The sequence below is a fragment of the Salvia splendens genome, chromosome 5 (genome assembly GCF_004379255.2).
Source record: "Salvia splendens isolate huo1 chromosome 5, SspV2, whole genome shotgun sequence".
In the NCBI taxonomy this organism is placed as follows: domain Eukaryota; kingdom Viridiplantae; phylum Streptophyta; class Magnoliopsida; order Lamiales; family Lamiaceae; genus Salvia; species Salvia splendens.
In genome coordinates, this window is record NC_056036.1 from 4789740 (window position 1) to 4817556 (window position 27817).

The window sequence follows — 27817 nt, forward strand, 5'->3', positions numbered from 1 at the left end:
AGCATCAACATCAGCAGGCTCTTCATGCATCGCAATTATTGCTTACGTTGCTGCTGGATCGATATGATTTTTCCCTTCATTTGCAGTCGTCAAAACCTATGATAAAATGCCCCTTTACAATCATTCTATCTTTAAATATTTTCATCCTATCTTTTTTATTGTATTTAAGAGAGATTTTGCAGCCAATAGCACAATTGGAAGTTCACAACTCTCTCTCTCTTTCTAATATACTGGGAAACTTGAGTATGCATAAAATAATTGGGTAGGAAAATCCGACCCCAGAATAGGTATGTGGCATTCCTACATAAATATTAATTCCCAGAAATAAAAACATACCAACTATTCAATTATACCAATCAAAAAATCCGTCACTCCATTTTCACTCCTATTCTATTCTACGTATCAGCCAATTTTTTTATAAGTGCTCAAGTAACAATTAATCAGATAAACTCATACTCGAATTTAAGGGATATCGAATCTTCTACTTACCATGTCACGGCTCTTATAACTAATCATTTCTCAAAAGCCGAAAATACAGAGTGCAGAAAAATAAGGTTGCCACTGTCCTGACACTATAATTACAAAATGTATGAAACATGCTGTTTATTGTTCATCAATCTAACCTTACAATGGACATATCTCTCTCATCAACATGAACTTAAAATCGAAAGCTATCCAAATGAAAAATGATAAGAATACAGAAAGCAGAAGAGTATCAAAAAGTTGTGAAATCAACAAGCCTCTGAGAAATTCATATGCTAGCTTCATCATAACATAGAGCAGGAGGAGATGATACCTATTGAATATAGCATTCCTCTCTCTGATTCGGAGGAAGAAACAAAAATTCCTCATATACAAATCATTTTAAAAAGTTTGCACGCCATGACTCATCAACATATGAATACGGTATGTTTCCTATCAACCAAACCTGATAGTTAAGTGTTCAATTTAATATTCTGCAGGCCCAATTCTTCTGTAATAAGTCGAAGTAGTACTTGTACAAGCTCTCTGACCCTCGATTCCCTGTCAATATAGAAGCCGCCACATCAAATGTATATAAATGCATATGAATTAGCACATAACCCATATCGAAGAAAAATAAAAGCAACAGTTTCTGTTGACTAGCAGTCTATTTGAAGCACAGAAACATCTTAAAAGAACATTCATATCTATCCACAAATTGTACACTCTCCGTTTCACAATTCTAATCATACAAAATGTAGGTATTCTTCTGACTACTTCAATTATTAAAAACTTTGTGCACAAACATTGTAAACTACTTTTGATTATCACATCATGTCCATGGTATGCTAACGTTTCTAAATGGATTAATCTTGAGCTAGCACCAACAAAGATGTTATCAATGGTCAGACATTGTAGCTTTTGATGAATATTAAACATACCAATATTTCCTAAATTATAATTATAATGAACAAAATAAATACTAGTCCCAAACTCTTGAGCCTTTTTTGGCAAATGATATTCTATTCCGAGTAGTGATGGCTTTTGGCGTATATGTTGGTAAGATATAATGCTGGTTTGGATACAATGAGTGGTAGCTAATGATGGGACTGATAGGAAAGAAAAATATGGAAATGCTAAAAAATGATTCTAGTGAGATGCATATAAAATCCTCTAGACCACCAAATGGAAGTACTTTTAGAACCTAACTGAAATAATTAGCAGCACTGTAAAATATAATCTGAAATTGGTACCAATTTGCAACGGTGCAGATTTCCTAATAACATGCTCATAAAACAATAATTTACCATGTCGGTGAAGTTGCAAAACCATGTTTTACCTTGATATAACAAGTTCACAAAATGATGGGAACAGAACTAGCAAATGTGAACGTCTAGGTAAGCTTTCTTCAGAGACACCCTCCTTTAAGTGATGATGTAAAGGAAGAGACGAAGCTGTTTCCGGATGAATTCTAAGACGTGCAAGCTCTCGAAGTACAAAAATGACTTCTTCTATTCTTGCTGGTGGCAAGGAACACTCACCTACACATGGAATGCAGTCATTTAAAAACACATGTTGAAGCATAAAGAATTAAGAAAAAATAAGTTATTAGATACAAACCCAAGTCATTTTCATCCGTCAAGAATTTCCTTAATATGCAGTCACATCTGGAAATTAGTGTTAAGATTGAGAGTTTGCTAACCACAGTTCTTGCCAAATTCCAATCACCAGTTTCATTGCTGCAAGGAATATCATTTGGGTGAGTTATTGGACACAAATGCCATTCATCAAAGATAGCACTTTACAAGTTACAAAAAGGTTTCAGATTACCTGCTCAAGGAAAATATCTTCTGCAAGCACCTCAAAGACAATCTGCTGCAGTGAGCAGGCATAAGCTCAACAGTTTCGAGAGGCAAGGAACAAGTGCGAGAGGCGCATCGATCAAGGGTGGAAATCAGTTTTTGCAATATCTGTTGGTAAAGCATCTTGTCAAGCATTACCATATAAAATTGAAGAAAAACCATAGCTAAAGGGAACAAGAGAAGGAATAAGATCTCAAGGTACTAATGATGTAACCAAGCACTAATGTTTGTAGGCTACTGTGTTAGACCTGAAGATGACTACCTCTAGACACAATTGCAACTGAAAGCAATAAACGTTAGACAACAGTCAAGGGATCTCATGAGCCAGCCAAGTATAGGCAAAAACAGTTAAATATGAGTGAACAAGACCAAGTGCATAGACATGAGTCATGACAGATCTTAATTTAGTTTTTAAGATATAAGAAAAATAACATTCTCATAAGTTAACAATAATCTACTTCGGATGCAGGTCTAATAATATTCATGTAAAGACACTAGGGACATATAAACCACAACCAATGGGATATTTTGAAGTAAGTCTTAGGGAGGCGAAATTACATCAGGGGGCAAATCAGCATCCGATGCAAGAATCTTATCACCCAGAATATCCAAGATATTCATCTCAACAGACTCGTCAGTCTGATGAACTGCTGCTGAGTGTCTGCTTGAAGGTAAGGCACGTCCACAGTGCCCGACTAAGAACAGATCATATACATCGGCCACTTCTTTCCAAACTTGTGTCCTTGAAGATCTTGTGATTGTTAAATGTGTTTCCGGAATATGACTCACATTATTGACATCATCAATAAGAATGCGCTGAAAGCCATCAACAGCTAATCTCCAAAGTGATCCATCAGGGTCATCCCTTCTCGTTGTCATACACCTAGAAAGACCAATAGAAAAGAAATTTAATGATATGCCAAGCAGCAATCAGAATTATCATGCAAAATGTAGCAGAAACTAATTGGAAAAGACCGCTAGATAGAAATAAAAGACTTGGCATCTTCCATCATATTATTCCCAGGGAACGTCCAAAGAAAACTAGGTAAGTGCATTAATCTATTCCATTTGAATCCACCGCTAATGTCCAGTTCAGACCAAGCTCAAACATAACAGAAAGGTTCTGTCAGGAGTATAACAAATTACACTTAATTGCAAATATCAGTTTTAATTGGGGTTGCCGGCTCAAACATTATGATGGAGGCAAAAATGTGAGATAGAAACCATATTAGCTGAAACATCAACCAGGCCATTTCTACAAATGAAGAAACAGTGAAGGGATGCACCTCTTGTCCAGGCCCACTGCTTCAAATGCACAGTCCAAAAAATTTCTTGATCTATCATGATCAACTATTTAAGCACAATGCCAAAGTTGTGCACTGAGATAAAAGAAGGATGGAGCACCGAAAATATAACACATAGACACCATTATGTGCACTTGGAATGTACAATATATTGCAAAAGTATTCACTCGAATAAAAAATAAGTGGAAAGTTTTTTGCATTCAACGGGTGTTATTTTATGCTACAAGGTGTTCTATACAAGTAAGAATTTAAACCCTAACCAAAATTCATAAACCCAACTATAGTACTATTTCACTAAATAATTTTTTGGAAAGTTGGCAAATACCAACTTAAAGTAAATTCTCACCTTCCCAGACTTTGAATTACATTGGGGAAAATGATGTACTTTTCTTTTAGTGGAGCTTGCAGAAAGATATCAACTAGGACAGGTACAAGCTTCTCCGTAAATAAAGAATATGTGTTGTTCAACCGATCTCCCTTTTTTTGGACTGTAAAAAAAGCACATTAGGATCAAGTTCATTATATATATTACACTAAATTCTAAGATTTTTAAGTCGACAATCTGGGTAGGGTAGCACTGTAGTAGGTCGTACCCACAATATGATTACTATCACTGATTCGATTCGGATCATCTTCAATTTCATGTGACAAGGGATAGGCTTCTGGGAGATAATGCAACAAATTGATGAGAAGGAGATTCCACATCGAACTAAGGTGCGCTGCTGGGGTTATAAGAGGTAAGATTTCAAGTATGGTCCGTTGCACTGGTGGAACATGACCCTGTAGGATGAAGAAATTAGCATATCAACACGCTTCATGAATTATAGCTTTTGTAGTGCTTCACAATGTTTCCATCATCAGAACTTGTGTTAAACCAACTCAAATGTCTACACGCCCATGGTGCATGAAATTCAGATGACTTTTCAAAGAAGTTGAATATGGTGATCTTTAAAAGAAGTGAAAGGGATGCAAACAAGAACAGGAAAGGTTGCATAGCAAGTAGGTAAGTATTTACATAATCTGCTTCAAAGTTATCGCTGTTTATCTTGGCTTCTTTAATGGCTGAATCGACAACCAATATCAACTGGCTATACATATCATTGTCGAACATCCCCTGAGCTAGTGAATATAGTTCACCTGCCCAATAGGAGCATTGCAAAATATTTTGTGTTAGTACAAGGTAAGACACCCTCCTGTGTCTTAACAGAAACCAATGGGACACAACGGAAACAAAGCAACTGTATGACAACTTTCGTCTCTATAGGAAAAATGAATTAAAATGAGATACAAATTTAGTACCTAGACCATGCAAGATTTCCTGCTTCACCTTTCCTGCAACATGATCACTATTGTTTGATGTTTCTCGAAGAACAGCATCATAGATATCGAGTACCGACATGATGTATGATGTAGGAACATTTCCCTGATTGAAGAGGATAACACATTTGCAAGGGTAGAAACAATGAATTTGTAAATCACAAGTCATCATGGGGAGTTTTAGCTACACATTATACAGCAACAAGCTGGCAGCTCAAACAAGAAAGAAGCAGGTCATTACCTTAGGAGAGTGAGAAACTACAGTCGACTGTAAGCAATTAATTGCTGCAAGGGCAACTTCTTTACTACCATTCAAAATGCTATTCTTGACAAACATAAGCAGAGATTCCCATCCTGAAATTCAAGACAAATCTTGAATAATGTTAATATCTAAATCTGTACGCTAGGCAAAAGTGAAATGGGATAAAGTTTATAAGCACCAGATTCAAAGTTTTTTAAACTTCTAAGAAATGGAAAAAAGGATCGCAAGATCCGGGAAACACCACCCAGCACCAGTGCAAGTGTCTCATCCCACTGTTTCTGAGCAGTATTCCGACTGCAAATTTTACCACAAAATTAGTAAATTGTGTTATTGTAGAGAACTGAAATTAAAACAAAATTGATTAATATTAAAAGGAAGTTCATAATACCTGTGATGTATAAGCATATGAACTGCTTTGCCTTTGCGAGTTCCAAGTTCTTTACCTTGCCATTCATCTTTTGACGATGTTGCAGCCTTAAAAAAGTGTCTTCCTCAGTCAGTAAAAGAAAAGGAATATTTGAGTAATTCCAAGAGACTTTGATATTACCAAATGAGATGCATAATCTAATGTAGGAAAGACATAGCTCGAAAGACAATCTTCCCACATGCTTCTTGAAAGCTTCTGCCCATGACTTCCAAGAGTTTGAAAAAGCATCCTAATTGCTGAATTTCTAACCTAAAATGAAATTTCAGTTCCAGCTCAGAACATTATAACATCAAGCAGTCATATGACAAGTCACAAATTATATCTTGCCAAGAGACAATACAAACCAAATAAGATAAAGTAAATAGTAGCTCTACAAGATGCTGAAATCTGATTTAAAAAGTATATATCTTCCAAGTAATTGCGTAAGATCAGAGCAATTTATCAGAGTACACAAACTGACAAAAAACCAATGATACAAAATGCTGCCATTACAATTTTCATACAACTAGATAAACACACTATTAATTCACAAGTTGTAGGTTCATATATCGTTATGCATACAAATAATGAGGGCATAATTTGGAAGAAAGAACAAAACTATATCATGTTCCGTTCTAAAAATTACAGTACGAGTGTGCTAGCTAAGTGAATAACTTCTTGTCACCAAAGGGACACGATGCCCACCACATATTCATCTTGCCAAACATATTCTTCAAACACACACTCCAATCTCTAAAGATTATATTTATATGAACTAAAGCTACTTTTTATTTGTGGAAGAATCAAAAACAAAAAAAAATATCAATTGGACATTAGGTACTTTTGATTTGCGGAAAATGTGTTTAAGATCTTATCAAGTAAATAGGCCAATCAACATTCTGCTTTTGCTACTGAAAATCTGATTACCTCTGGTCTCTCATCAGCCCCCAGTTTATGAAGTAATGAGAAAACAGAAAATAGCAACTTGTCACGTTCAACAGTATTCGTGTAGTTTGTGACATCATTTACTTCCTCGTGAGAATCAAGGTTTGGCTCTGCTTTCTCCTCATGATTTTCTGGATCTGCAACTCATAGCAAGGCATAGTATTTCAGATTAATCTAAGAAATACATCAACCACATACCTTGGTTTCTAGTTTTAAACAGAAGTGAACCTGCCCCAGATTCTTCTCGAGTCCAATGCACAAGCCCTTTAACAATAAAGTCAGTAGCCGTCCATAATAAACCTATAGATGTCAGACTTATATTTAACTCAGTTTGCTGAGCACTGTACGCCCCAGCTACATCAATACATCTGCAGATTATAGAATGGCATAGAATTACAAATTATGGCATGTAAAAAACAAATATAACGGTAATATTTAGTAAAGAAATATAGTATAGCTAAGTAGCTATCTAGAAAAGCTTTTCTAAAGTTAAAAGAGATGTTCAAAAAAATTCAAGGACCAATTCTCTGCAAAAGGACAACTGATGTTTTTGCAGGAAATTGGCACAAGCTATACTAAAGTTAAAAAAAAATAGCACAATCACAAGTTGCCAAGAAATTACCCGACAAGAAAAAGGGAAGATGACCCTAAACAAATTATTCAAATTAACTAAAAATGCATAATTTTCCAAGAATAATCAAATTTCAATATTTTACTAATCGAAATAATACAGCAAACTGGAAGTAACTATGATGTCCTTCACCAAAAATTAAAATTTGAAAAAAGGAGAAGCTCTTACTCATGGAGGCAATTAGCGGGTATAGTCGGTAACCCATCATTCATTATGACACGAAGGCTCTACACAGAAGGAATTCTGTAAGTAAAAGCTAAACACCCAGATCATGAATAAAGTAGTTATCTAGGTTCATCACAAGTTAGATGTACAAAATATTCATTGAACTCTAAAGGAAAAGAAAATGCTAACTTCAAATAATGATATCGGCTAATGCTATATTTGTCAGCCCGAGGCTGATCAAGAAAATCAGATGAATCCTTGAATGCACATGAAACAGAAATTAGATTATCAAGACTAGTTAAGTGATCATGTAAAACGAAACAGAAAATATTGATCACTCAAGAGGAAAAGGGAAAGCATTGCTTTAATGGTGCTTTCAAAAGGGAAAGTCACTTGCCGTTTTAGCTATCCAATTAACATAATTTTTCTACCACATTAAATCATTGATTTAGGATTTGTATTGAGATCATTTTATGGCTGCATTTAGAATATATCATTATTTCGAATGTAATGTATACTGTATACATGAAATTTATCATCCTTCTACTTGATAAAATAACGAGGTCAAATTCCAACTATCACAGCATAAGAAATGAACCAAACATTACATATTTCCATGACAAGATTTCAATTCATAAATATATGAAATGTAGAAACAGGATTCCAGACTGGTGCGGATAATTAGGTATTCATTGTAATAAGGGCATTGTTCAGATATGTTTTGCTCACCTGGAAACCAAGTGCAATGAGATCCTTCTCTGATGCATGAGCTATAGACCTGGAAATAGAAAGCAGCACAAGTACTCAGATTTTAAATCACTAGACAGCATGACAAATATTAATGCAAAAAACACCTTAACATTTCAAGAATATTCGGCCAGCTGTAGCGCAACTTCTCCCCATGCCTCTGATAAGTTAGTGGATCAGTCAGACCATGAAATGCAAAGCTACCAAGTGCGAGGGTAATCTTTATCAGATGGATGGATGATGATTACCTCCAAAACATGCAGAAGAATTTTTAAAGATCCAACACGAAGATCTAGACTTTGGGATGAAGAATAAAGATCCTTCAATGGAGAGATGACAGAACATTCCAGCATCCTCAACTTTGATTGCTCAATAAGCTTTCAGAAGATTTATCAGTGATAATATACGTTAACTACTACCATAAAAACTGAAGCAATTGCACCCTGCCCGCCCACAACAAAAAGAAAACAGAAAATAGCAGACATAAAAACCCATGAACAGCAAATTACTCAGGACAAGAAAAAACTCTTACATCATTTGATGCATCCGTAGATTTAGATGAAGCATTTCCCAATAAATGGTCAGAACCTAAAACAGCACATATGGACTTATCCAATGCATCAAGGGCAATTGATTGCAGTTCTGGGTTAGGACAGTCAGCAAGCTGTAAAGCATCATGTCACTATCAGAATAGATGCAAATGTACATGCATCTAGAAGCCTGGTATTTGCATTACCTCAAGAAAATGACCAACTACATCATCCCATAATGGTTCGACCCCTGCAAAAAGCACGGAATTTACAATAACTCAGGTGGACAATAATTTTAAGAATCCCAGAAACAAAATCTAAAGACAGTTTCCGAAAAAAAGACAATCTGAGAATAGGCTACAAAAAGAATCTTTTAGCTATAGCTTAGACTTCTTCAGCAGACACATGAATTTCCAACTTAATATCGCTTATAAAGGATGAATATGATTTTTTTAATTTTTAGTTTATAAATAACAAACAGCTGAAGAACAAGTTATTGAGCATGCCATCTATTAGATAAGAAGCAATTTGATTGATATCAAACAGGTTATGTGCATTTCACAAAGCAGGATCCAATCATCAAACAAGATTGCACATTAAGAATTTTGACATGCAAAAAACCAAACTTTTTCAATGCATACTACATAAATTTAGAATCCAATGTTAAGCACAAGATACAGCATCTGATCTTACTTGTGGCATATATTGGATGGTTATCTTGCAACAGTCTTACAATAATATCAGTATTAACTAATCAACATAATTTCTAGAGAGGGGTACATAAAGTATGAAAGCCTCTAAACCCAAATGTATCAACTTCGAGTAAACCTTTCAACTTCTGTTTCTTCTTGGAATTGTACAAATCTGTGCAGGTAGATAGTCCTCAACTGAAGGAATACAACTAAACATAGTTTTTTAGTGGAAGCATTCGAGGAAGACATTACTTAAAATCTCTCTTGAGGCATTTAAGTTTACAAAGCAAATCAAACATGGTATTGTAAGTTTACATAAGCCATCTATCCCGAGCATTGATGCACAATGCAAACCACGAAACAAAATATAATTTCATCCATTACAAATTTACAACTAGGTATAATATCAAAAGAAAAGTAAGCAGTAAGGAAACATTAAAATTTAGTAGAGACTAGAGAGTAAGCACCTATCTTCATATAAGAGTTACATCTTGGGTAATGCAGCTTAGTTTGTTAGCATCTATATCTACAATCAATAACAGATGAAGGAACCACATCACATCTATAACTGGTTAGGAACATACTGTGCAGATTATTGGTGAGAACAGATAGTATTCTGTCCACAGAAAAACTAATGCTTCCAATTTTCTGATTTGATGGCTGCCCATTGATACCCAAAGTTGCATCCATACATTGACATGACAGCTGACGCAAAGCAGAAAGAAGCGATTGAACAGCCGATATGTGCATCAGCGCTGAGCTTTCGAAAAGCTATATTAAGGAAAAGATGTGCATAATTAGTAGAATTAAATTAGAAACTACATTAAGCAAACAGACAAATTACAGAACTTGCCTGAGAATTTAGTGAAGAGAGAATACTAAAATCACTATGATGCCCAGATGAATCTCTAGTTAGCTTTGGGACAGTTGCAGATACCTCCTACAGAGTTAGAAGTCCCAAATTAGATCTCAATGACCACCACCAGCAACAAGGACTTGATAGGCTTTGATAGAATTACTAAATGCTGAGAATCTTCTCAGACTAAAATCTGATACGCAAGATGATTTTGAATATTACCTGTGTTGTTGCATGTGGAGAATGAATTGCACGGTCAAGAGCAGACAGAGTCTCCAAAACCTCCAGAAAGAACACAAATATTAGAATGTGACCGTTAACAATCTTATATATTGATGAATAATATTGTTAGGATTATATTATTATATAATTCTTGTAGTAGTAGAATTCTATAGGATTTTATTTTCTTCCCTGGAATGGTTTATCCCTTTGTATATAAATACCAGCATAACTCACCAGAAGAATGTAGTAGAATTCTATATATAATTGTCTTGTAGTAGAATTCTATTGGATTTTATTTTCTTCCCTAGAATGCTTTATCCCTTTAGGGGCTGTTCGGTTGCAAGATTATATCTCGAGATTAAATATGTATTGTGTTTGGTTCATGAAATTAAATCTCACAACTTAATCCTAGATGGATAATTAGTCATAGCCACCCCCACCAACTAAAATAATCTCACAACCTAATCCTAGATGGATTATCCCATGATAATTACTCATGGCAACCGAACGGCACCTTAGTCTATATATAATTGTCTTGTAGTAGAATTCTATAGGATTTTATTTTCTTCCCTAGAATGGTTTATTCATTCAATTATATTCCACATATTGTTTGATAAAAATAACATACCAAAACCCAAGAAGGACCCAATACGTTCTGCAGTCTTTGAGTTATGTTGAAGAGAGTCCTCAAAGCCTGTATATGAAAAATTTGACAGCACGGACATGAATTAGATAGCAAAGGAGTATGGGTGCAGTCTAGGAAAAATGGAGAAGTAGTATTGTTCTTAAAGTACAATAACACATTAAACCAAAAGAAACATACCTGCACATTTTTTGGAGTAAGAATTATGCCTTCCCTCTGATCAACCAATTGTTCCGCCCGTTTTGAACTAGGTGAGAGCATTATACTGCACATAAGACATTAAAGGGTTACTTGGTCTTCAAACAATAAAGTTTTTAGGGTGGATCAGATACTTTCAATGTAGCATGCTTCCTGCGGAAGTGCAATTCAGGTCGTATATCATGTGTTCACAACTTGGTATCTAAAACATCTAAGAAATTGGATAGTAACTACGACGAACTTCCATGAAAGTTAAGGAATTCAATAACATGGTGATGATAAATAATGAGCTAGGATCCAATTAAACTCAAACAAGATCAACGTAACCTAGAACATCCATCAAAGGCTAAAGCAACAAATAAAATCGGAAGAAAAATTTCAGATTTTGTAACCAAGATGGTCTTGAGAGGACAGTATACCTCCTTTTTTCAGCTTCGCCAGGAATCCTTTTTTCAGCTTCGCCAGGAATATAAATTGTAAACTTGCAAAGTGATGCAAGAAAAGAATTTAAAGGCTCTACAGCACGAAGAACTCCACATGCCTGTAAAATAAAGTTGAGTCACATTCAGCATTAGATCAGATGGCATCAGAGTAGTATTCTGCTGACCAGTAAAAACTACATCACAGAACTTTTCATACATGATCATTCAACACAAATTTCTTAACACTGTCAAAATACATTTTCCACAAATGGCTTGATAGACTCTTGCTATAAACAATAATTACCTGAGTAAACGCTTGATAACCTTTCAGTATTTCCAATATGATGGCCTCCCCCTGTGACCTGAGGCAGTATCAGACATAAGAAGCTAGCCGATAGGGATATCAGGGTAAATTACAAAACTTTCCCCTGAAGCATGGTCTATTCAGAGAAGTACCCCTCCTAAGTTTTAAAATTACAAAAACCACCATCAATATTTGTATCAATCCTACATGTTCCATGCACTGGGCTGCCATGTTGAAAAATTATTGCACCCGCAGAAAGAAACAAAAAAATTTACTTTACAATATATTTTACTCCCTTTATAAAACTTTAAAAACAAGTTAACCAAGACTCAAATTTACTAATATACTATAATATTACACAAAAGAACAGAATACAATATTATGAAAGTATATGTTAATCATAAAACTGCAGGAAATGTGCATTTTTAGAAGGTGATAGGAAAGTAAAATGTGGATATAACCTCAATGATTTCCCAAGGCTGCACAATGCATAATTTTACCAAAATAACTCTATAATCAAATCATGTAATGATTATTAATTTTGATGATTTTGAATGATGAAGAAAATGTCTTTACTATTCAAAAAAATAAAAATCATGAAATCAGTTTTTATTGCACTTGTCATAGTTACCAAATTCATAAATATAGATAAATATCTGAAATAATAAAAAATTTAGAGAAAAATATAGTTTAAAAAGTTTTAAGGGCATCATTGCTATTTCATCTAAAACATTAACATTCTCAAATTTATAAAGGCCAATGTGAGAGTGCAAAAATCCATTAACACAAGGAGTTTTGAAACTATATTTCTAGTTGAGGATTTCTATACAAACTCCCAAAAGCACAAGGGTGAGTTTAATTTTGCCATGAAAGAACAAATTGATTGTGAAATTTCAGTTACTTTGCATAGAGTGGTCCAAATAGAAAAATGTGAGAACTGTGAGAACTCTGCATTGAACTTAATATGAACCTGTACTGTACCTATACACGTTACTGCACTGAACCCTACACTCATCATGAATTCAGTGCAGTAAGTTCATTGCACATTCATACTAGATCTAGGTCCATTGCAATGTTCTCACAAGAACCATGGTTTTCATTTGAACGACTCACTCTATGTAACTATTTATATGTTTAATACAATTATACTGAAATGATGAATTTAAAACATTACAATGCATGTATATAAATAATTTAGTCAAGGTTTAGATTAAATAATATGCAAAATTACTACAATTGGATAATCATTTATCATACTTGCTAAACATTTTATCTATCCATAGAATTTTATATTTAAAATATTTAAATTGAAACCTCCAGTAAATGGAAACAGGTGCAGAAAATTGCTTTACATCGTACTTAGAAGGATACAGTCTCTTGAAAAATTTACCAACCATCCCTCTCCTCACCTTCCTTCCTTTAATTATTACCATCCTAATTCACCCACCTTCAAGCTCCATAACCCTCTGCGTTCCCATACGGTCTGTACTCCACACGACAATCCCGAGTTTCTAACATGAGGCATTAATATATCCATTAACTAGAGGTGGTTTTGTAATTTCAAGACATAGAGGGGTACCTTTTTGTAAATAGACCAAATATCAAGAATAGTTTTCATAATTTGACCTTAATTATACTTTGTTTATGCAATATGACTAAAGGAAATACTCCCAACCTACTTCATCAAGATGAGGGAAAGAGCATCTAGAATGGTTAACCACATCGAATCAACCATTGACACACACAGCGTGGCAGTTATCCCAGTACAGCTTGCAGGTGGATCATTATCACACTTGGGAGATTCAAGCTAATAGTTCCAACACAAAAAGGATGTTAAGACACTTTTGTAAGATAAAGGAAATGGAACTGAGAGAACTGCACAGCAAAAACAGAAAAACAAAAAACAAAAACCCTGCATCTCACCTCACCATCATCCACGGCTTCATCAGTCAAAGTGGCAACTGCAAAAACAACTCCCAACAGACCCTCAATAGCCAAAGTGATGGCATGTGCTTCACTAGCAACCAAGACAGTAGCATTTGATGCTTCAGTATCTAAGCTCCACTCAATACCTGACACAATAAAAATTCAGCATGTCACCACTGCATTCACAATTAAGGTGCTAACACCTACAAGTAATTAGCCCAGGGATTATAGAGTAGCAGAAATAGACAGGTATCGCACCAATTATTTGAACTTATCTGAATCAAAAATTAGAACATGACAGTTCATTATGCATTGTCAGTACTGTAAGGATCAGGTGCAGTTTGTTCACCAACCAGTGTACAAACTAAAGCAAAATGCAAAGCATGCCATGGAGAAATAACAACAGACTAAAAATGATAATCATTAACCATAAGTTATTCAGAAATAGGATAACGATACACCACCAGTGAAAAATACAGATTCTATGTGATGATTCAATTCAATAACCAAACGCTGCTTCTCTGCCCATCACAATTATTATCAGGATATTACTTTAGCATCAAGTAAATTTAAAAAATCTTGTATTCTTCAAATTCCTTGGCTTATGACTCAGCCTGCATGTTACGCTTAGAAGTTCATTGAGGAATAGGGTTTGAAAACAAATATTACCTTTGGCCTTACTGCTAAACATCCCAGCAACAGCTGCAAGGCTCTCCTCACCAGTTTCTAGGTACTAAGAGATTGAACACAAACTCAGTCAAATTTTGGGGATTTCTCATCCCATTGTAGAACCTGGTAGCTTGGTTTTCTATAACTTTTGTTATCATAGACTGTGTACCTGTACAGTAGAAACAACCCAAGCAAGAGCTTTTACGATACCCTCAACAATATTTGTGTTATTTGGATGCCTGAAACACATCTAACCATGATTATAAAGAAAATAGAACTAACCAATCGAAGCATAAACATTAACCAACCATTATGAACTTACAGGTCAAAATTCTGAAAAAGAATACGCAGGGTGCGTGCTTCCACACAGAAACCCTGTCAACAAATTTTAAGATGCAGGCCCACATGATCAAAATAACAGAAGAAAAAAAAAGAAATCAAGCAATCTTCAGCTGGGTAAGTCATTTGAATGATGGGGATTACCCTCAAAACTTCAAGCACAAGAATCCGATGCCATAGCGGCAGATCAAGAGCGATCACTCGCACTAACATACTGAGAAACACCTGACCAAGCAAGAGTATTATGTACATACTACATAGAGAAATTTAATAAGTATATAAAACAATGTTATTGGTACTGATTCTTTATTGCAGCACGCAGTTTGACTTCTCTACTGGAAACCTTGATGGAAATGAAACATACCTAGATTCATAGATTGACTATACGTATTTTAATTGATCTGAACATCCAGCAATGAAGGTTGATTATTTCTGTAATCATATTTAATTTTAGTGGGGAAACAAATGGAAAATCTTATTACATTTTTAGTGGCCTAGTTTTTTTATCCCATGTTCTCAACGGTGGAAAATATAATCACAAGAGTACCACGCCATAATACTAGGGTAAATATCAATCAAAGGCCAAAACTATAGTAGTAGCAACAAAATTGTCTTGCGCTATCAATTATATTAATTAAAGACCCAAACTATTGAGGTTATAACAAAAACCTCTTAAACTATCAATTGAAGTCCCGGACTATCAATTATATCAGGCATAGAAGTAAGAGTTTACAACCAGTGGGCACGACATCGACTCTTACACCATTCAAACAACTAAACAACGGGTATATAAGTAACAGCTAATAACCAACTGTGCAGTAACTAACTTTCAAAAGGAGAATAAATTTACTACCTCAGATTCTGTAATCAGAGACGAACTATACAGTCTGATAATATGGGCTACACACCGCAATACCAGGCGGCGGAAGTAAGGCTCTCCTACTTCACCCTCAATCTGATAGCATCCGAATTCAGAGGTGAATATATATTAGAAAACCATCTAGCAATAAACTAGTTCATAAAACATGTTTAACAACTAAGAAACCACCTCAGAGTTGGTGCGAAGTGAAGTCATGAGAAGTGAGCAAATTTTGTGGCGCAAAACCTGTTGGTTTGAACTATCATTAGACAAGCACAAAACTGGTACTTCAATTTCAACCCTACACACTAGCACTAGTACCTTCTCAAAAGGAATCAAGGTCCTGAAGAGCACCACATAATTAGACAGTATGAACCTGAAAATGCCATCAAGAGAGGGTTGTTACAAGTTGACAAAAAATTAAATCATCTCCAAATTGAGCGACATAAAATAGCCACTTGACCAAATCTATGCTTTGAGGTTTTAGTATTGACTAAGAGAACATCAACACCAGCTTTCAAGAAGATCTCACTCGATCAATGTGGAAATTGGGCTAATGATGATTATATCAAAGAAGCACAAAGTGTCATTAACTTCCCATGTTATTTCAGGTTCTGAATTCATATAATCAAATGGAAGTGATGAGACAATATGCATATCTAACTTTATCCACCCTGAACCCACATGTGTTCTTGTAAAAGCAGCTTGATGTAGTCCAAAAAGCTATCACAAATTCAATATGTAAAAATTGAACAACAATCATAAACTTCTTACTCAAGCAAGTCCAGTGCAAATGACCGCTGAATGGAACTAGCATGTAACCAAATAGCCTGAAAATAAAGTAACAAAATTATAAAGACAAAGAATGGAATTGTGGCTGACAATTTGAATTGTGTTCCCACTACCACCAACACTTCACCACCCAAAATTATCACACAGAATAAAGACAAAAAGGGAAAAGACGAACCAAAAAGAAAACACATTATTGAGTATGAAAGAATTCATAAGGGATGTATATTTTTCAAATCTAGCACATACAGATCCACCTGCAGCAAGAGTCGTCAAGTCCTCCAATAAACAAAGTCCAAGTTTTCCAGGTTTTGTAAGGGTGTGTCTCTTTAATGATGGGCCTCCGGATTTAACTTGTAATTCCAGCGACCTGTTTGTACATAATGAGCAGACCATGAACAACAGCATTCCAGTGAACATATAATAGCATAATACCCCCAAAAACTCCTAAAGAAAATACAAAAAAAAGTATAAACACATTGTCACTGGCCATTGCAAAATAATGTTGGACAAGATAAGACATATTTTATGGTAATAGCTAACAATGAAAAGAGTGGACACATACTCTAGACGCTTTATATTGCGATTGACATCACTTGTCACAGAATTTGTTCGAGAAACATATCCTCCAGAACCAAATCTGCCAGCAGGCAGAGACTCTGCGGAAACCACGTGATCAAATATCAGCGCTACTGCTTGTCTGAATGTTGCTGCAGCCGTACTGGACAAGATTCCAAAATAAATAAATTAATAAGACGCCTCTTAATGAGTCGCTATAGCAAGTTCATAGGATAAGAAAATAATGATGGGGGACAGGACAAGGAAAGAGAATTCCTCGCATGCATGAAAATAGTCCAAATTTTACTTACTTCCTCACACTGTCAGAAGACCTATTGTTTTCAAGGAGGTGGAGACAGATACCAAGAGCATGAGACATGTTCTCCTGCCAATACAGGAATGTTAAAGCATATTGTACATAAATCAGACATGTCCACTATATTAATGCAGAGTTTTTCCCTAAAGAAACTTCAAAGACCAAATGGAAATATCCATTTAACAAGGAATGACGCGAGTAATATTTTATGTCCCAAGTCCCAACTAAGGAAGGTATATATATATTTAATTATAAAGTACTTCAAGTGACTACTGACTACAATATCATGAGTAACTTTATTTCCTCACCTTTTTATACTAGTGATTGTCATTTTTACACTGTTTCTTTATATTTGTTCTTATAAATGTATTTTGCTGAACAGTGTACGATCTAGTAAAAAAATATCCAATGCAGATTTTACAGAAAAGAAAACCCAGGTGATAAATTCTTCCAGTTGGAATATCGTACTTTATGATCAGGTAACTGTGTACTCTACAAAGTAAAAAGATGGCTTCATCGCTAACATTTGGCAAGTCAATAGTTATCTCAACTCAATTTCATCACAAAATATCTTACATCGTGATCTTCTGCAATGTGTTTATCAATATAAGACAATCAAACCAACTTGACGTCAAATGTAAAAAAGTGATAAGGATGATGAATTAAGTTTCACCTCATCATCAGGCAGCAGACGAGATTGAAATATTATGAGGATAGTTTGCAGGGTCTTAAGTTGAATGCCCTCATCTGCCATCTCACCATGCTGGAAAGAGGAAAATGATTTTATGCAAAAGTGAGATTCCAATGAATGTAATGCAAAAATCATGTTAAACATTAATATTCAGCTTCAATCTTATTGAAGCTGCCACGTAGAGCCAACTAACTAAGAGACAGCAAAGCAAATTTGCAAAAAAAAAGAAGCAAGTTCATATAGTAATTGTCAGAGTTAGTGAGCACAGGGTAGAAAATAAACGTCGGGATGACAAGATGTTCGTGCAATCTCTACGTATACAAAAGTCTAGGTTCAAAAGATATAAATCCAGCTTCTGAGACTATCACTAACAAAGAGCTCCAAGCTCCATATTTTTGGAGACGGGCATTGGAGGATTGGGGCTGGGCATACTTCGTGAATGGACCCCTATACTTGGTTAGAGATGATATTAAGCCACATTACACAATGACAAAATGGCATTTGTTCTCTTGCACCAAATTAGTCCAAAGCCCCAGAAAAAACAAAACAGAATGCATGCGTCCATAGTCAATAACATTTAACAGGATTCTCTTTCATAACTCCTACGAAGCATTGTAAGCGGTATATAAATAATAGCTATAGCATGAGTGGAGTTGATTCAGCTAATCTAACACGTAAAACAAGTATTAACGAAAAGCACGTAGAACTTCCAGCTTACATCCTTGAGAGTGGAAAGAATATCTTTCAAAGCAGATGGGGCAATGGCATCGTGCGAAATAAGCTTTTGCAGGCATGACAGTCCGATCACACTTAACTTAGCATTCCTAACTTCACAAGCCATCACGAATATCCTCAAAATGTCCTCATTATGGGCAATCTCACTGGGGCTTGCCATCGATCTAAGCTGAAATCCCAAATATAAACAATAGTGAATAAACCTATCCATATCAAAGCCCCTTAAATTAGAATCACAGCCCAACAGCGAGTTCACGCAGCTAAAACAACTATCAGCTCAAAGCAACGCCAACTACTTTTGCCAATTATGCAACTCATGAGAAAATCAGCACCGCACGTGTAATATTCAGAGGTGAATTGAAGGAGAGAGTAATTGAGTGAGAGAGGACCTTCAATATTGCATGTTCAGCGGCGTCTTTGATGGCGGGATAGCGGCGGCGAGCCTCGGCCGAAAGAGACCTGAGATCGGACTCTAAAACCGTCATGAAAGCCGCCATCCTGTCCTATCCTAGGGCTTATTCCTCTATCTAGTTATCGAATTCAATTTCCAATGAGGATTTTGATTTGGGGATTCTTTCTGTTATTAGCTCATGGTGGAAACTGGGAACGCAGATCTGCATCTGCTTCTTCTGCTATCAGTCGGTTTGACAACAATGGAGGAACTGTCACGTGCCCTTCACATGACCTTTGCTCATCTTTTTTTTTCGCTACTTCTGGTATTTTTTTTATTTTTTATACTTATATTTACACTTACTTAGTAAGACAATTTAAAATTTTAATTGTTTTATCACTATCTCTTTCAAACTTAATACTATATGGTAAAATCACACATTTTAATTTTATAGATAATTTTTCAAGATTTTGATTTCTTTCCAAATCAAAATTTATGCTCCCTCCCATTTAAGTGAAGTATTTTCTATTTGCACGGAATAGTCTTGTGAATAGGATAGAGAGATAGTATAGCATTTAAATAAACTTTGATTTTGTAGCTAACTTCTCACAATTTTTATTTACTCCCAAATCAAAACTTATATCATATCTGATAAACTTTAATCTTGTAGCTAAAGTATCGCAGTTTCTTTATATTTTTCCTCAAGTCAAACTTATATGGCATTTCATAAACTTCTTTTATCTAGTATATCTAATTTTCAACAAATTATTGCTTTTATCGAAATTGAAATTTTCATACATGTCAATAAACTTATTTCTTATAACCCGTGAATTTTACTTTTTCTCAAATCAAAAGTAATTGTATGAAATGCAAAGTTGAAAATGAGATGACAAGTCGAAAAATAACTTGGTAATATTAAAACAGGAGTGACAGTATCAATCAATCAAAACAAATTGAGCATTAAATTTGTTACGTAAGTGGCACATCCACATATTACAGATGACCAACTTTTGAGATTTTGTGGTCGATCGATGTCTTGAACAACCCATGACAATAGTGATTTCGTGAATGACAAAGACTCTGTTTTAAATGAGTCAATTCTCATGTACTATTTGTTTTGATAAAAAAAAACTAAATTATTGATAAATTAGCTATAAAATCCAAAATTTATGATTTCTTTATCACATTTTAAGTTCTTGAAAATGTTATATTTGGCCATATTTCATTTTTTTTTTTGCAGCCAATTGCTCTGATTATAGTTACTTTGCATATATTTTAGTATATAATAAATCTTTCCAATAAACTAAGTTTGCGTCGATTTTATTAGTTTATTTTGTATGACGGCAATCAATGTGGTTAAAGAGTTTAATGGTCGTTTGGCTAATTTTCAATGGCACCAAAATCATAACTATTTGTTTATTATTGAGTGCGTCCTAAGAGAGTAATATGAATCCTAGTTATCAAAGGTGACGTGAAAGATAATATGATTCTCAACTATTTTATCCCAGCTAGAATTGTCAACTGTGTTGGACCAAACCAACAAAATACGGCTCAGACCCGGTCCATCAGCTAAATGAAAGCTGATCTGGGATGGGCTCATAAGCTCCAATTGGGCCATTTTTCAATTTCATGCACATGACCATTATACTCGGTCGATATCAGTATTTGTATCAAAATGGTTACTAAACTTATAAATTTAGTGCTATTTTGATACAAATTATACTTTAATTATTAATTTTATGGAAATGTAATGGCTACCTACGTGGAGTTGGACGGACTTTTTTCTTATGTTGTACTTATATTGCCCTCGTCTGCCTGTAGAGAGAACAAAACGAGAGATGTTAATTGGGTGGATTTAAATGTGACACCACGAGATTGACTGACTTCATGCCATTTTTTAATTAGACTAGCACATTGTTCTTTTTTATCAGTTTCGCAATTCCAGACCCTACAGATATTGATTCTCTGGTTTTGTTGGAACGATGTAAACATTTGCAAATGATATTATGGAGGGATATCGATTCTTGAAATTTAAAATTGTTTTTTTTTGGTAAGATGTACTCCCTCATTTCCATTACTATTGTTACATTTTTTTCGCACTTGTTTTGGAAAAATTATACTCCCTCCGTCCACACAAATAAGGACATTTCGAATGGCACGGTAATTAATGTACGATTAGTACAGTAGAGAGAAATAGAAAGAAAAAAGAATTGAAGTATTGTTAGTGGATAATGAGTCTCACTTCATTAGAGAAATAAATTACTACAAATATTAGGAAATCATATTTGGAAAAATTATACTCACCCTAGATCCGCCTGTGATTATAATTACTTGCCCAAGAAATGGAAATGTAACAGACAATATCTATAATAAAGTCATATTTTAATTTTTGTACTAGTATATTTAATAACATTCAGTTGAAAATATTAGGAAATCATATTTATCAACATTTTCCCAGTAAATAGATAGAACAGTCGGGCAGCAAACCTAATGCTCCGCCATCATCAATTGCCTTGGTAAACACGTATAAACTCTTCGTAAACGCTACCATTTCACATTTTCCCCCAAATTCCAATCGGCGAAAATGAGCGTGGAATTCATCGACAGCCAAATCGTGACGGAATTCGTGAACGATTCGAAGGCGTTCGAGAAGTGGGCGAGCGAAAAGTTCAGGACGCTCGACGCCGACGGCAACGGCGTGCTGTCGCGCGACGAGCTGCAGAGGCGCTCCGGCAAGCTATCATCGGCGGAGTTCGAGCTGCAGTCGCCGGACGAGATCAGCGGCCTCTACGACGTCCTGTTCAGCAAGTTCGACGCCGACGGGAGCGGGACGATCGATCCGCAGGAATTCATGGCGCTGACGAAGGAGATCATGCTCGCAAAAGCGCGCGGGATCGGAAACTCCCCAATTTGTATTATTCTGCAGGGTGATAGTTTGCTCATGAGGGCGGTGCAGCTCGCCAACTCCTGATCTGTTGATTTTATGCGGTTTCTGAATTTGATGATAACTGCTGCACTTTTCGGGTTTCGTCTCCTCCTCGGTTTCGATTTTTTTACTTATTTGTGTAAACTCGAATGGAATATATGAATCGACAGAATTTGATCATTAAATTTATTTATTCTTTTTTGTTTTGATGAAATGGCGTGACAAATTAATTGAATGAATTATGTGTATCAAAATATGAATACAAGCAGATAATTGGATTAATGATTCGTAGAGGAATTTCAACCGTTTATCTATAATAAGTGGTGCGGTAGAAATTACGACTTAGTGCTAACTTATTGTTTTCTTTATGAATTGTACTCTTATTTTCATATTCATTTAACTTTTGGTATTTTATTAATTAAATTCCATTAAACCCAGTTTTAGGGACCAAAATATTTATAATTTAGCGTGGGCTCTTTATAAGCACATCATTTTATCTATCAAATACTATAGGTTATAAAATTAAAAATGATCGAGCTATCTAACAGTAGTAGTAAAAATAATTTATTTTGCATAAAACTGTTATGGAATTAATTTAAAAAATAATAGTATGATCGGAAAACTATTTACAAGCAGTACACGAATGAATGAATAAACAGAAAAAATAGTATTTTGAGTTTGAAAATAGAGTTGATACATGGTGTGGATGCAAATAAAACACATTTCCTATTAAGCTTTCCGCTTGTGTGGTTTACATAATAGAATAGACATTTGGCAATAAGCGTGTTTGGCGAGATCATCATAAATGATTAAAGCGTATTGTTTACGGTACATAATATCCAACCAAATTCAAAATTATAAAGTTGCATCACATGGCTATGAAAATGAATGATACACAACTTTGGCACCAGTTGGTTTCATTCCCCAATCAATGATAAGCAGATGTTGAAGAATTCAGTGTTTACTACATGTAGTATATGGTTTAGTGATTCAGGATGCAGAGCGTACCATGGTCTCCCTGGACTGGACTGGACTGGACCAAGACCTTCGATGTTAGATGGATATATCCAATGGAGAGTGAACAGACGAGCCCCTAATACTGGTAGGAGCTTTCATTGATCTGGACTTTCAGAGCTAGCAGTGAATATCTGAAGAACTGCTTCAAGCGCAGAAACACCCCATCTTTCAACATGCCACACGATCTGTTCAAGAAAATAGTCAATGCATTATCTGGTAGTTAGTCTTCAGCAACTCGGTATTTGTTGGTACTCACTCTAAAATCATCATCTAGATCATATGTTGTTGTTCCATCAATGCTAATCAGTGGCTTCCACGGAAGTCTAAGGTATGTTCTGCAAACGAAATCCATTTCCACATACAGAACATCACAGACTAAGACAAAAAGTTCAATGTAAATGACCATTTTTGTCACAGAACCAGCGGTTAAGTTTTTAACCACTGATATGGGTCAATTTAAGACAGCAACTAGGTTTCACAATCCACGGCAATATACTTTCGTATTTCAAGATGTGTCAAGTGTAAAAGCAGTTAAATCACTGACTTAACAAAAATGCAGGGAAAAGGTGCACTACTCATGAAATACTGCACTGGTCGAAGTAGTGTAAACTACCTTCTATCCCGTTCCCCATTCCTCATGAACTTTTAAATTGTCCATGGGGCCTCTCCTTGGTCAGACAAACTAACGGCGTCTCCAAATACTCACATGTTTACCACACCCACTCGAATCTTTTCACAGAGGAAGACACTTTTTCCATGTATAAGGATTTAGGAAATAACAATAGTTTTTCCTCCACAAACAGATAATATTGAATTATTGAACTGATTTACATAGTTCAGGGGGGCACAGGACAGAAGGTCGTTTCAGTCTGTATATTGATTGCAAAAATAATTTAGGGGTCTAGATGCACATACTCCAAATACAAACATTAGGAAGTGCCCTAACCAACAAGACTCATATCTAAGCAGTTGCAATGATTTAAACATAGAACTGAGCACCTTAGTTTCCAGGAAGCAACTAAGGATATAGTTTTTCCGTCAAACTCCTGCATATGAAACATATAGCATATCGACTACAATATATTAGAAATAAGAAGCAGAAAGCGGAAATAAGTCTGCGTATATAGAAAGATTCATGCTCAGCTGATACTATATTCTAACATAGAATGGGATGAACTAGAATTGTATGTGCAAATAATACCTTAGTTAATTCTTCTAACTGGATTGAGGGGCTCTCAAAGAAAGGCAGAAGTAGACCCAAGTTTCGTGCATATAATTCCCTACCTAGCAATGGGAATAAATGTTAATAAGAACTTTTCGATATTTAGTTTCTCACATCCATTTGATTTATAAATTTGTTGAACTCAAACTGCAGCATGCATGGAAGGCAACTGATGAAATTTACAGCATGTGGTAGGGATTGGAATTAGAGTTAGCAAGGCTAAGAATTATCTAAAAGGAGAAAATAGGACGCATTCTTTAGCATTAGCATTAATTGTAACATAAATTGTACGATACTCCTCCATGCTAGTACTCTTCATTCCCCTCGATATGCCTATTCCCAACTTAGTAAAATGAAAAGGGGAGATTAGATTTATATGAAGACAGACAAATTGGATAAATCAGCATTAGAAAGTAAACTGACACATGGAGAAAAACTGTCCTCGTTGTCTAAGCTAGCATCTAAAAGATATGGAAGAGGAAAGTCAATTTTAACTAGATACTCTTACCTGCATAAGCTTTTTATTTCCAGCAATCATCAAGGGGAATGCATCAAATCAAATAAAATTAGAGTTTTTCTTCTGCATAGTATCATCTATTCATACACATTTCTACACATTTTGCTTGGAGAGGGATATTCCTTAATGCAAATGATCTTTTCTCACCACGAAATTTGATGGTAGGATCTTCAAATATGCATTCTTCAGCATAAAAGGCAAGGGTAAAGAGTCATGTATGCAAGGAGAATGAACACTGTCACTCTCTATTAACTTAGTGAAAATTCCATAGAATGCAGAAGACATTTCAGTGTGGACAGTGATGACTGGTCATATTACAAATCTAAACACATAAAATGATAAATTCCAATACCTGTGACAAAATAAGCTTTCTCATAATCAGATCTGATCACGGAAAGCACGACGTCGGCATTGGAAATTGAAACTTGCTCATTCCATTCATCATCCCCTGAATCTGTTCTGAAACATGATTTCCACGACAGCTATTGGTAAGACTAAACATGACAAGTAAGATTACTGAGATGTGCTTGATAAAGAACTCTACTCTCTGAAATATCATCCGATTTCTCGCAACGACAAAGACATCAACTGAACCAGATTATGATTGAAATCGTGAAGACCTAATGAACACATAAAATTGCTCGATGTCATACCTCTCATATCATGTGCAAATAAATAACACTCGGATGCACTCAAAATTGTGAACAATAAAGTTATCAATAGAATCGAGAAGAATCGAATCAACGGAAGCAAATATGCGGCAAATCACAATCCATACCTTCCTCGTCCAGCGGGAATAAATAGCCTAAGGATTCCGGTGACACCGCTCACAACAACCTCAACAGCTCCGGTGTTTGAGTTTCTTTACTTTTGGGGTTTTTTCTTTTTTTTTTCTAGAATAGAACTTAGATTCCGTGTTTGTACTGAATTTTTTTTTGTTCCGGGTTTGGGAGAGACGCATGATCCTCTTGCGTCTCCTTTTAATGAGACGCATGACGATTATGCGTCTTTCATAAAGACGCATGATGGTCATGCGTCTCTTTTTTTCCGTTTTTTTTAACGACGCATGAGGGTCATGCGTTTTAGATAGAGACGCATCTCCCTCATGTGTCTTTTATTTTTTTAAAAATTTTAATAGACGACGCATGAGGCTCGTGCGTCTTAGGGAGAGCCGCATGAGGCTTATTCGTCTCTAATTCGAATTAAATCAGACGAGGCAGAGGCAGTAGCCTCATTCAGGCGCGACATAAAGAGAGAAAGACGAATTAGGCGATTTTTCATTGGCAATTCCGGCAAATCCGACGATTTCCCCTTGTATTTCGGTAAGTTTCCTTCAATCTTTCAACATTCCTCCCTTATTTATTGTTAATGTGCATATTTTGTCTAGATTTCTCCCAAGTTTGTAAATCTGGGTTTACAACAAATTGCTTAATTTTTAGCTGATATTTTGTTGTTTTGTTAATGGTAATGGATATTATTGTTTAAATTCATGCTATTGTATAGTTTATGATATGTTTGAGATGCTTGGTGTTGTGATTTTGGTTGTAATTGGAGAATATAGTATGGGTTGAAATGTATCTTTTAATTTAACCTTCTAATTTAGTAGTTATATATAAATTAGGCATTATAAATCATGAATTGTGTTGAATTTGAGTGAATCATTTGGTTTATGATGTTTTGTTATTTTGCCGATGAATTTGAATGTATATGTTATTTGTATTGCAATTGTGAGTTTGTAATTGTTGTTTTGTGAATATGTACTTAGATTAGATGGAGACTTCAAGTTATAGCGGACAATTATTATATGGACCCGAAGACCCGTCCGTGCTAAATATGCAGAAACATCATATTTCAAATAAACTCATGAAAGAGGGCACAACACAAGTATTTAAAGTCCGAAGGATAGAAAGTAAGACTTGAGACATCGACATTCATGAGAATGTTAGATATTGGCTTGACGCATTTGGTTTCAAAGGCGTGATGGATTGTGAGAGGCCCATGAAGGTCGACAATGAGCTGATCACGGCTTTGATTGAGCGTTGGAGACCGGAGACGAACACTTTCCATCTACCGATCGGTGAGGCGACGATCACTTTGGAAGATGTGCAAGCCATTTGGGGCTTGAGGACGGAGGGTCGCGTTTTCACATGGCGTGACTATCATGTCAACTTTCCAGATTGGACCAGCAAGTGCCGTGATCTGTTAGGATGGATACCAGATACTTCCACAGAGACAAAGCAAGGCGGTTTGCTGATGACCGCGCTGATCAACCAGACAAGGATGCCTCTGGGTGATGACCTACCTACATATGTATACATCCAAAGGGCACGTATCCATGCCCTAATTTTATTAGGAGGTCTCATTCTACCAGACACCACGGGGTGTAAGGTTCCATTTATGTGGTTGAATGCGCTTGGGGATCCGGAAGAGGTGAAGACTATTAGTTGGGAAAGTGCGGCATTGGCCTACCTTTATCATTATCTGTGCGAGGCTTCCATGGATAAGAGGAAAGAGTTGGGCGAGCCTATGATCCTTCAGCAGTTATGGGCGTGGGAAAGAATGCCCACATCGTGGCCTTCGTTCATAGGATCAGTTGTGCACGAGCCATATACACCATGTGGCGCTAGGTATATATCTAAGTATTTATTTATTTATGCATATTGAGTAATTTTCTTACATCTATTTTATGTATAGGTGGAAAGGAACAACGCAGATAGGAAATGCTCCTAGACACTCGGTTGAGAATTACCGTGACCAAATATATCTGATTAGACCTGGCCAGGTGAATATTATTTCGGTTTAGACTTCATTTATGAACTTATTAGGGAATTAATTTGGCATTTGCATTGCTGTTTTGTAGTTTATCTGGACGCCATACGCACATTGCATACTGT

The 27817-nt window shown here is 35.6% G+C and overlaps 3 protein-coding genes across 7 annotated transcripts; 1 reads left to right on the top strand and 2 right to left on the bottom strand.

Moving 5' to 3' along the window:
• Window positions 1–533: 533 nt before the first annotated feature.
• On the bottom strand, window positions 534–19504 carry LOC121804374 (protein MON2 homolog). 2 transcript variants are annotated; one of them, XM_042203883.1, is made up of 44 exons: window positions 19240–19504; window positions 18834–19019; window positions 18098–18187; window positions 17420–17493; window positions 17116–17271; window positions 16800–16920; window positions 16536–16591; window positions 16083–16137; window positions 15951–16007; window positions 15756–15857; window positions 15047–15127; window positions 14886–14938; window positions 14733–14802; window positions 14564–14627; window positions 13892–14040; window positions 13648–13775; window positions 11969–12026; window positions 11688–11783; window positions 11225–11311; window positions 11030–11095; window positions 10402–10461; window positions 10177–10263; window positions 9908–10094; window positions 8838–8881; window positions 8634–8765; window positions 8350–8478; window positions 8209–8261; window positions 8084–8132; window positions 7358–7416; window positions 6787–6926; window positions 6541–6695; window positions 5755–5883; window positions 5596–5681; window positions 5386–5501; window positions 5187–5299; window positions 4928–5051; window positions 4644–4765; window positions 4222–4408; window positions 3975–4116; window positions 2883–3207; window positions 2293–2432; window positions 2083–2201; window positions 1802–2003; window positions 534–1023 (listed from the first exon to the last, which is right to left on the bottom strand). In XM_042203883.1, the coding sequence occupies exons 1-44, from the start codon at window positions 19345–19347 to the stop codon at window positions 936–938; spliced, it is 4845 nt and encodes a 1614-aa protein (XP_042059817.1). In that variant the 5' UTR covers window positions 19348–19504; the 3' UTR covers window positions 534–935. The 2 variants fall into 2 exon arrangements, with proteins under 2 accessions (XP_042059817.1, XP_042059816.1); XM_042203882.1 differs by having other exon boundaries at window positions 11225–11309; window positions 11662–11783; window positions 19240–19503.
• Window positions 19505–21825: 2321 nt separating this feature from the next.
• On the top strand, window positions 21826–22212 carry LOC121802974. The gene has a single exon (XM_042202670.1). The coding sequence runs from the start codon at window positions 21826–21828 to the stop codon at window positions 22210–22212; it is 387 nt and encodes a 128-aa protein (XP_042058604.1).
• Window positions 22213–22937: 725 nt separating this feature from the next.
• LOC121802782 lies at window positions 22938–25677 on the bottom strand. Of its 4 annotated transcripts, none has more exons than XM_042202480.1 (6): window positions 25577–25677; window positions 25276–25377; window positions 24386–24468; window positions 24184–24230; window positions 23441–23519; window positions 22938–23369 (listed from the first exon to the last, which is right to left on the bottom strand). In XM_042202480.1, the coding sequence occupies exons 1-6, from the start codon at window positions 25581–25583 to the stop codon at window positions 23280–23282; spliced, it is 408 nt and encodes a 135-aa protein (XP_042058414.1). In that variant the 5' UTR covers window positions 25584–25677; the 3' UTR covers window positions 22938–23279. The 4 variants fall into 4 exon arrangements, with proteins under 4 accessions (XP_042058414.1, XP_042058413.1, XP_042058416.1 ...); XM_042202479.1 differs by having other exon boundaries at window positions 24184–24257; XM_042202482.1 differs by lacking the exon at window positions 23441–23519.
• Between the last annotated feature and the right edge of the window lie 2140 nt (window positions 25678–27817).